The 10740-nt window shown below is 42.2% G+C and overlaps 3 protein-coding genes across 3 annotated transcripts; all 3 read right to left on the bottom strand.

The window, feature by feature from the left end:
* Positions 1-1354: 1354 nt before the first annotated feature.
* Positions 1355-5603, bottom strand: MELLADRAFT_115567 (uncharacterized protein; the record flags this gene model as incomplete). The annotated part of the gene is made up of 9 exons (XM_007406379.1): positions 1355-2696; positions 2764-3176; positions 3255-3444; positions 3514-4643; positions 4725-4845; positions 4930-5096; positions 5186-5293; positions 5362-5388; positions 5463-5603. 9 exons carry the CDS (start codon positions 5601-5603, stop codon positions 1355-1357), a joined length of 3639 nt encoding a protein of 1212 aa, XP_007406441.1.
* A 650-nt stretch (positions 5604-6253) lies between these two features.
* Positions 6254-7772, bottom strand: MELLADRAFT_71064 (uncharacterized protein; the record flags this gene model as incomplete). Its single annotated transcript, XM_007406378.1, has 6 exons — positions 6254-6710; positions 6808-6936; positions 7002-7123; positions 7234-7291; positions 7407-7559; positions 7641-7772. 6 exons carry the CDS (start codon positions 7734-7736, stop codon positions 6582-6584), a joined length of 687 nt encoding a protein of 228 aa, XP_007406440.1.
* A 921-nt stretch (positions 7773-8693) lies between these two features.
* On the bottom strand, positions 8694-10133 carry MELLADRAFT_94516 (uncharacterized protein; the record flags this gene model as incomplete). Its single annotated transcript, XM_007406377.1, has 2 exons — positions 8694-9900; positions 9985-10133. The coding sequence occupies 2 exons, from the start codon at positions 10131-10133 to the stop codon at positions 8694-8696; spliced, it is 1356 nt and encodes a 451-aa protein (XP_007406439.1).
* Between the last annotated feature and the right edge of the window lie 607 nt (positions 10134-10740).

The following is a 10740-nucleotide window of genomic DNA, read 5'->3' as shown; positions in this document are numbered from 1 at the left end:
TTCCCGGATTCAACTTTGTATCCCATAAAAGTTGATCAAGTATGGATACAGCCACCATCTTTTTGGGCATATGACTGGTAGAAAATTGGTGTCATTCATGATATACCAAAGCAGTCAAAAATGAACAAAAAGTGTGACTAGAGAAAGATCCAATGATTCCCTGTACACTATATCTATGATAAATATACTCAACAAGGAATTATCTATATAGTGAAATGATGGAAAAAGAGAAATTAGTCAAGATTAATATTTCTTGAAAATTTGAACCTTTTTAAACCAAAATTGAGTGATGATAGTCTTCTTGCCAATGCAGTGCTATTGTAATAGCCTCAAGTAGGGCAAGGGTCCTACATATCCACTTGATGTCAGATTCTCTTTGAAAAGAATGATAAAATTCATTCTGGAGATTGATTATTGTGAATAGGTGTAGGAAGCAACAGAAACCCAAAGCATGAGGCGTCCAAAACAATTGAATCATGAAGCAGTATTAGAAAAGGGGATCATAGAATTTTCCAAACATGTGTTTCCAACAATTAATGCTTGTAAATTGTGTTGTTTGGAAAGTTATAGTTTCTCCAACACTTCTACATTTTTGCATGCATTCTTGGTTTTTCAATGTCCACAAAAAATGCCGGTTAGACAGGAATCTCAAGGCTGCAACTATACTGTAGTATACTATACTTGACTATACTTGGTATAGTCTAGTCAAACTATACATACTGAACTGTACTTTGCAGTATAGTTGGAAAAGTTGATGGGAAACATGTAAAACACTTTTCCAGGTATAGTTGGTGAAAGGATTAATACTGAGTATAGTTGGGTTACCATCTGGTGACCCTCCCAATCACATAGGCCAGGGCCGGGTTTTCCGCCAGTTTCTGAGAGGAGGGTGACAAAAAAGGTCGGAATCCAACTCTTTCACAAAAACATTCAAAGCTCGAAATTTACGTCACTACCCTTCATGGGCGCTTTCCAGGGTCCTCTTGGCAATTATCAAGAGTCTCAATAGAAGGGGGGTCGAGCGCGACTTATTTGGCAAGGGCACGAAGGGCTCAAAAAAGAAAGACATTTTTCACCTTTAGTACAATATACATTCAAGACAACTAAGTAATAAGGAAGTGATTAGCAAGCTCAAAACATTCCTTTAAAAGACTGCTATAAAAGATAGATACACATATATATGTATGTATGTATGATTTTTTAGTTATCTAATAGAAAAGGAAAACTCACACCCTAAGTATTTTATTCAGTGATCAAATATAAACAACATACATCAGAAAGTGAAAAAAATTGTATAATCAAAGAGAGTTTTGTTTTATTTCTTCAACATTCGAAACATTGAACGGTTTTTCTACTAAGATGTCTTATTGAGCGCAAGATGAGTGACATCTACAATCGTTTGTTCACCTGTTTCAAGTTGTACCATCCAATCAGATGCATCTCGACTGATCGTAGTAGCTCTTTTACCACGATATGCTCCATCTAAGATTACTACTGCTTCTCCTGGTGCTCTAGGTGGAACAGGTTCTAAGTATTCGATTGGGACTGGTGGTAGATGTACATTCGGATCAAGTGCTTTCAAACTATAGGTTGGGTTTCTTGAGGTATTCAAAACTCCGATTACAATTGCATGTTGATGATCATATCGTCCTCCGTTAAAAGGTGGCTTATCTCGTGATCGAATGATGACGACTTCAATACCAGATTGTGGCCAGTTCTCGGGAAGGCCTCCGTGTGTGACAGAGATGAGAGGAGCTGTTGATTGATTCAAGAGTCCCCCTCCAGGTGTAGCCGCTGTATACGGTGTGGCGCCATTCGTATTGTGATTATAAGGCCCAGCAGGACTAGGAGCATAGGCTGGAACTGAACCGTATGGTGTCGCGGCTGGTGCATAAGCGGCAGGAGTTGGGGCGCCGTAAACAACTGGCGTTGGTGCGTTCCCGAAGGCTACTGGCGTAGGCGCAGTAGCATAACCTGTGGGGGTTGGTGCTCCTGCATAGGGAGTCACACCACCAGGGGTAGGCATGTTTTGCATATTTGGTGTGGGAGCAGTGGCAGCCGATCGACTTGCATAAGCAGTTGGAGTGGGAGCCACAAAAGGTGTCGTGCCTGTAGCGTTACCCCAACTGGACATCGAACCGTCCTCGCGTCGTTCTGATCGATCGCCTCGTCGGGGATCAGAGACTGACATCAGACCTGGTGTTCCTTTAGAATAGGTGTCCAGTCCTGGAGTTGGGGCCTGAGCAGGTGTTCTAGGCCCCCATGGGTCGTGAGGCGTATTGTGTTCGATTTTGTGAGCCGGTGTTGGAGCATGACTTGCATTGTGGTTGCTTGCATCCCACGAATTAGAGTTTCCGTAACCTGATGCAAGCGTAGTTTTTGAGCTAGGGTCCCAGGCTCCGGACGTGTCGAAAGCTGGCGTTCTTGCTCCCGCATCTGCATATGGATTCGACGTTCTACTGCCATCACCCCCATAAGATGTCCGAGAACCATCATATGGATTGGAGGTTCGACTTCCAGATGCTCCCCAACCTGGTGTTGCTCCTCCGAAGCCACCGTGAACAGATTGAGAGCCCAATCGACCGGCATTGCTACCTGACGCATTAGCTCCACCATCACCGAAACCCCCGGGTCGGCCACCTTGAGCAAAGTTTTCGCGGGCAAGCTCTTCCAAAGGACGAACTTTACCATCCCGGCTATCATCAAAGATACGATCAGAAGACCGTCCACTAGATCAGAGGCATTTAAAAGGCATGAACATACCCTTTAGCCCCCAGTTTCGTCTTTTCCACTGTCAGTGTTTTATTGTTTGTATGAAGTTCAACTCGAGCAAGTAATCCATTGATGTCTTTGATGATACCTTGAAGCCCTTTATTGGGACCCTTGATGATGTAACAAAGCTTACCAATATCTTCATCTCTCTTAAATCTTTGACCGAGTCCGCCTGCAACTGGAGCAACACCTCCGACCGGCGGTCGTCCAGCCATCTCGGGATTCATCTTGGTCAAGTCTAGGGCACCCGCATCCTTCTTTCCACCTTTAGGCGCTACAGAGACCAAGTTTCTTGCGTTCGTGACAAACACACCTCCATTCTCCGTAGTGTCGTGACTGTGTAAGAACGCATACATCGAACGGTATATGTGCAGGACTCGTCCACGTCGACCCTCCGTCCGACCCTGCAATGACCGAGTGGGAATTAATGGATGCGCAAAAGGAAAACGGAAGAGGTAGATGATTTGAAAGTTTTAACCAACACCAATAGACTTCTCTTTCATCTGATCGTTGACCGCAATTTCATAACCGTCTGCATCCGTAGCAATCGCATGTCTAGAGTCTTTCTTGGCGCTGATTTGATTAGGCTTGACATTACGAGTATTGCCATTTTGATCAATAACCTTGAACGTATCACGTTCAATCTTAAAAATCACACCGGTAGTTTGAGGACTGCACGCGAAAAACCGGTTATAAGAAAGCTGACCCAGACTGTCTGATACGGATCAAGATGATACTTACTCAAGCTGGACAAGATCATAAAGTTCGAATTGTCCATAGGTGTTGGCTCCACTACCAACTTCAGCGGCCACACGTAGATCCCTAGCAAACACTTCGACTTCCTTGCAACTAAGATCACTGAGAAAGGTTACCACTTCTTCCCTCACACGTATCACCAAACCAGTCTCATCTACGTTCTGACCCGCCATCACCTTTACATGATCACCTGGCTTGAAATTCTTCCGTAGAGATCGTGCCGGAATTTCAATGTGGGCGCCTCTGAGTTCGGGATGTAAGAGTGGAGACGGATCGATGGTCACAATCTCATTTGCGATAGAATGCACCGTACCCTGAATACCCTTTTGATCGCCTTCGAAAACTTCGACTTGATCACCCGGTTGAAGAACGATAACACTGGCTTTCTTGGTGAGTTCAGCGATTTGCGACAAGTTTAAATCACGATTCGTATCACCGGTGTCGGACGGATCTCCCAAAAACCTAGCCACTTCATCAATTGTCGGATTGACGTCCACAACTTCGAGGGCGGATATCCTCATGTCTTTCTCAATATAACCTTCTTTGAAAAAGTCGCCGCGAAACATATAGCCTCCATTTTTGGTTCGACTGACGTCCGCTGCCTTATAAGCTTTCTTGACCTCTTCAGCATTAAAGAATTTTTGAGGTGGCCTGAATGCTAAGCCACCACTAGTGGTACTGCCTTTCTTTCGTTTCTTTCCATCCGGTCCTACTTGCATTCCTTCCTCTTTTGGATTCAGATCGATTCGAGGAACAAATCTCAAGCCTACATCATCTGCGTTCTCCATGATCTCATTGACTTGAGCCAGATCACCTGCGTATTTTCCTCGTTTGATTCTAACCCAACTACCATTCACTATAGGCGTCTCGCGCTTTTTGGTTCGCAGTAAGTCGGGCATTTCCTCGATAGGAACCATTCGGAATTCGGTTCGGTAGACTCCCACGAAGCCTTGTACTGCATCACGTACATCAGTCTCAAGCCTTGCTTCGACATAGATGTAACCCTTGAGTGAGTCTCGAAAAAAGACTGAGATGATTCGAAGAGCTTGAGGTGTTCTGTAAAGCGCTTCGCATTTTCTGAAGATCGCCGAAACTAGTTCTTTCTCGCGTCCCGGCTAGTAGGCAAAGAGAAACATCAGCCATGAAATGTGACATGAAGCTCTGGATAATGCTTAGATCCTTGGTTGTAAACTGACTTTGCATCTGACAGCCCATATGCTAGGATCATCCACACTTGGCATGAGCATGTTTTTAGGAATGTGTTCGCCCATGTCCCGAGCTGCTGCCCGTGATTGTCTTCCATATCTTTCTCGGAAGCTGGTGAAAATAATGAAAATAACGTCAACCATGGATATTATATGGTGTATTCGGTTTAGAGAAATGTCAGGGTGCGGTATTTACTCAGCTGCAATCTGACCTAGATCAGCATCTTCCCTTGCTTGTCTACTCATATCCAATCCTCGATGACCAGCATCCATTTCAAAATCATCATCGCCACCAATATCCCGAAGAAGATTGCGACGAGACGATTGTCCAGCTTCTGGTATCTCATTACGATCGATGAAATCCTGAAAGAAAACAATTGCCAGTGTGGATGATTATGAGTACTTGAAAGAGTGGGACATAAACTTTTTCAAGAATGAGCTGCTAGACAAACATCTTCTGGTCCACCTAATCCATCTTCTTCTTCCTCTTCTTCCTCGTCTTCGTCATCAACATCGGCTAAATCATCAATATATTGATTTCGGCGACTCTTGCGACGTTTCTAAAGGTTCAAAAGGTACAGAATATCAGTGAATGAAACATTAACAAAATGTGGGTCACAGTCCTTACCTTAGATTTCCCTCGATCATCTTCTTCCTGAAAGTGGCAAGATCGATGATCAGAACGTGTCAATTACAGAACGCTAAACGCAAAAAAGTTTGATTACGAACCTCTTCTTCGTCTTCCTCAAAGATATCATCTTCATCTTCCTCTTCTTCTTCTTCTATATCTCGACTTCGCTTCCCATTCTTTCCTTTCTTAGGCTCGTCATAATCGTCTTCCAACGCAGGACGTTCGTCATCTGATGCCATGCTTCACTGTTGGATTTTCTGTATTGGATATCGAGACCTGGACAAGAATTATCAGATGAAGGTTTTATACGTTCGTTTTGAAGGTTTGCGATAATTGATAATTGTTGTTCTGCTCGGAATCTGATGGTGTTGATCCCAATTTAGCAAATCAATCAAAGCACCTGCGTAATACCATAACTACGACTACTTGCCACAGATGTATAATGACATAACCCATGATGTTAGCAATAGTTTCAACACTCCTCATCCAGGATTCAGATCCCTTGAGCTGGATAACTTAAACAGTTCAATACTAGGACTAATGGAAAACGGGTTTTGGGGTCAGAAAAGGTTAGCGATGAAGCATTCAACACAGATATCACATGAACACCATCACCTCTTTTATCAACAACTTTCATAGCAGCTGAGTAGAAGGATCAAATCTTCCATTCTAATTTCTCAACAAAGCTTCATTCCAAGTTTGTAGAATTTGAGCCTGCAGTTCAAGCTCAGCTATGTATAACCCAAAGGAACTCGTTGCCACTAGCAAAAATTATCGACCAACGTTGTATACAAATTCTTCTGTTATGAGAATTGACTTCTTTACACCAAGCGTGACGCATGTATGATGCACCAATATCCATTAGATGGATATTTCAAAGAAGAAGATTGAGTCACGGTACAAGTTAAGATTGCTTCAGGGAATACGAATGTGTATCAATTTAGTACAACTAAAATCATAAATTCATAAGGATAAGATGAAAGAACTTCACTAACAAAAATATAACAAGACATCTCAACCAAAGATAACGAATATGTAGAAAAATAAAATCAAACCGGTTCAAAAGGATTTGGTACAATTCCCGTAAACGACTTGATCGAACTTTGAGTCACCCAGAGAAGTGTCGACGTGAGAATGATGTGGACAAAAACATGAAATACAAGTACATATGATCAAAGTGATGGTGAAGTAAAGCTTGCGTCAGTTTTGTAAATGATTTAACAGTTACACCATCCAGATTCTTCTGCATCATCATCGTCCAACGTGATTGTACCAGGTAAGGTAGCCAAACGATTGTTACTGCGTAGGTTCAAGCCCTTGTTGTGTAATGAGGGTGTGTCAATAATCTGGTTTTCATTCATAAAAATGGGACAGAAACAGAAAAATGTATTAGAAATGGTCATCACCAAGTATTACTGCTATTAGACGAAAAAAGAGACTCACTTTATCAACAACAGCTTCGAATACTTCCTCTACACCTCTCATTGTCTTCGCACTTGTTTCAACAAAAAGAGCATTGTTATCCGCTGCAAAGGCTCGACCTTCTTCAATCGAGACCTCTCGTGAGTAATCCTAGAAGATACACCACATTCATGAGTACAAGTTGATTGGATTCAAAATCAAGTGTTGATGCAAACCTTATCGGTTTTGTTTCCAACCACTATTCGCACTACGTCTCTAGGAGAATGTGTGAAAGTGTCAAGTTCACTAAACCAGGATGGAAGGGATTCGAAGGATTCACGACTTGTGACGTCATAGACTATTTGTGATCGAAGAGGTGAAATAGACTCAGTTTGGTGATTTAGTGGTAAACTATAATGCTTTCTAATGTTATAGGTAAAATAACTTTAACATGGGGTTCAAACTGACCCAAAACCACTCCTTGCGCTCCACGATAATAGCTACTCGTCAAAGTTCGGAATCGCTCCTACAAGGTAAAAGAGGAAGGTACATGACACGGTACATGATAGGAACAGAGTAAGTCAGTCTGAAACATGGTACACTAGGACAAGCAACCGTATCTCAAAATTATCAATACGCACTTGACCAGCGGTATCCCAGATGCTGAGCTTATACCGCTTTCCACGCCGTGACATAAGTTTGACTTTGAAATCAACACCAATGGTAGCTGAAGCTTCTTCAGCCGAAAGAAAAACTTCATCGGTGAATCTCAAGAGAAGAGAAGACTTTCCGACCTGAAAGACAAAACAAACCATGCCCGAGTAATCAGAGCGACGATATCAGTATAAAGGGAATTTGTAAATGAAATGACAAACTGATGATGATCCGATCAAAAGAAGTTTAAGCGTTTGGGGTGGATCAGTTGAAGAGTCATTTGAGTTAGAAGGACCAGGTTGAGGATGAGAAACCATGTTGAGAATGAGATATGATGAAAGAAACAGCCAAAGTCGAAAGGGCAAGCTCACTTAAATCATTTGGAGTCTGGACTCATCTCATTACGTAGTCACACTGACACACCAGGGGCATCGGTCTCGGATCCAAGGCCGGATACATACACACAAGTGCACAGCCCAAGAACTCTTCATCCACTCCTGATTTTTCAATCTCTCTCACTTTGTTGCAATTGTAGAAAAGTTGTATGAAAAAAATGAGTTTCTTCCTGCTTTTTACCTGTTATGAAAGCATACCAGTTCTATATGTACTTTTCTTGAAGCACGTTATCAGAGTGATTTTAAAGTTGATTGCAGTCCTTGAGGACATACAATTCTGAATCTTGGACTTGAATGCCTCATGTTAATGAACCTGTCTCAGCGATACTCAAAACTCATATCCTACCCCTCAGCCCACCGACCGTTTTTATGCTCTCAAAATGTGGTGATACGGATAAAATGGTTCAAGGATCTTTGAGAAAGAAGACTAAGAAAGATTATAATTCGTATCATTTTGGGTAAATGTGAATGTGAAAGTATGAAGTGTATCAATAAAAAACAACTGGGAAGAAAAATAAGAGGTATAAGATGAAATAGTTCAAGTGCAATGAAAATGAGTTTAATGTGAAGGAAATCCAATTGGGTCGGTTTGCCACTTGTCTTTCGAAGATGATCAAATTGGAATGGTTATAAAAAATAAAGGTAGATTTGACTGATGATGATGATGAATTCTGAAAAAAATAGAAATAGTATTAGTAAGAAAGATTGCACCAAGTTGATTTTTTGATTTTCTGGTTGATATATTCAAGCCCTATGCAAGGATAAAAGTACTATTCTGTATGAAAAGAATCCAAATAAGTCAGACATTTTCCAAAGATTTGGATATTCGATATGCGTTTCGCTCACCTCTAGATGAAAGAACGCCGTACTCAATTCCCATCAACGTGCACTGAGTTCTGACCTTGTCTCAGCCCATTCTTCACCAGTTCCATCCGTTTCATAGCTCTCAGTCTCATCTAGGTGATGAGGATTTTGAATAACTACGGCTTCGATCGATTCATCACGGCTCATATGCGATTTTCGATTACTTCGACTTTCTGGTTTTCGATGTTCATCTCGCTGGTACCTTGTTGGTGGTGTGCTCAGAGTTGTACTACCACTTACGCGGCTATAAGGTAAAGAAGTGTTCAATGGACCGTTTTGTCCAGTATGACTTTTTAACCAAGCATAACGACTTAAAGCAGACGATGGAACCCGAGGTTTAGGTGATGAAAAAGAATTGCGTGAAAAACGATTTGTGACCGAGGAAACGATTGGTGGTACGGTAAAGTTAGGCCCTTTGTGTCTAGCAGCTTCGTTGGAAGGTTTTTGAATTGCTGGAGGTGGTATCGCAAGTGATTTACCCTTAGGTGTGCCATAATTAACATTTGAAGATTGTTGTTGATAAGAAGGCGGGATGACGCTTGACTGATTGTTTTGTGGTGGAGTTGAACGTAGATACACGGGAAGGAGAGGCGAATTCGAAGATGTAGCAGATGAGATCCGACGTATAGCTTCGCTACCCACCTCTCCCTTTTCATGAATGATGGGAGTTGTCGAAGAGGCTCCACTGGCCTCCGATAAGCGTTTACATGAAGTAAAAGATGCATCGGAATCAGTCTTGAAGGTGACCCGTCTACTGGCTTTCATATTGTTGATACTAGCGTTTTGATTCATCATGAACATCATTCTCTCCTGCCTTTCGTCGAGTGGTGGTGGAGCTTTTGGTCCCAGAAAATGACTGACAATACAGGTGGCAGTCCATACAATTGCCTGAATGAAGGTCATGATGCTCAATCCAATAGGATAATCGAGGAAAAGACTAGCAAAAGAAAAACGAGTTTGCTTCTGGTTTTGCTCCCCCGCAAAGGTAGTTATTGAACCTAAAAATCCGCCGAGAAGGATAGTTAAGAATAGCAAAACGGCCTCAAGTAGTACAAATATGGCCATGAGATGACTGTGGGCGCGTTCTTTGATCCGTGTCTCTATGAGCCGATAGATGAAGTGATCAATTTGAAGAGTTGGACAAAAGAATTCCAATGCCAGCCATCCTATGAAGGTTAATAGCATAGCTAAAGAAGCGCCCAAGGCAGAAACGAACATCGATCTATGTAAACAGACAGGTGTTGAGTTAATATGATTCCCCGAAAGCATCTAAATGGAATTACAGGAAGAGGTCAAGTAGTCTTACCTAGCTACACCAATAGCCAAACGATGTTTTATCTTCGAGCTGAATAACAAAGCATCTCCCAAAGGGATAGCTGCGATACATGAAGCATAGGCTATCAAAATCATATTTTGCCATATGAGCTGTGCTTTGTCAGATGCTTCGACCATCATGACCTGAAGGATGCCAAGCGATTAAGAAAGAATATTTATAGATGAGTGTAGGTATATAAGTAGTACAGTTCGATGAAGTAAGCACGGGTGGACAAGGAGTGATCTTTCGACGTTCTGATACCAGTTGATGATTGATGAAGGGACGATTTACAGCACGCAGAGGAAAACGAGGAGCTGGCGATGACAATGGGAATGAACAATGAGGAGGATTGCGAGCTGTCAAACGATTGCTATTATAGAGAACCGGGATAATATATGAAGGCTCACCCTGAGATGAGATGATTTCATGGATTAGTTCACCTCAAATTCACCATGACTCTTTCTTGGTTTGAAATCACAAGAAAATTGTAGTGCTGTGTGGCTAACAAGGAGTTCCATAAAAATGAGGGTCGCACGTTTCGGTGGTTGGGATCGGATGGACAGATAGCCTTGACTGGGTTGCCGATGGTGTGTGATGTATGGTTAGATCGTAAAGTTGAAAGCGGAAAGAAATCTCAGACTTAGGTGAAAGAGTATTCAAGCAAGCATGTCTTTTTGGATGATCGCGAGCATCACCGGATAAATTATCTATGTTGTGCTTCAACTTCCTCGTTGTTGGTTTGACTCA

Source organism: Melampsora larici-populina, assembly GCF_000204055.1.
Source record: "Melampsora larici-populina 98AG31 unplaced genomic scaffold MELLAscaffold_6, whole genome shotgun sequence".
In the NCBI taxonomy this organism is placed as follows: domain Eukaryota; kingdom Fungi; phylum Basidiomycota; class Pucciniomycetes; order Pucciniales; family Melampsoraceae; genus Melampsora; species Melampsora laricis-populina.
This window is presented reverse-complemented; position numbering and strand designations above follow the sequence as displayed.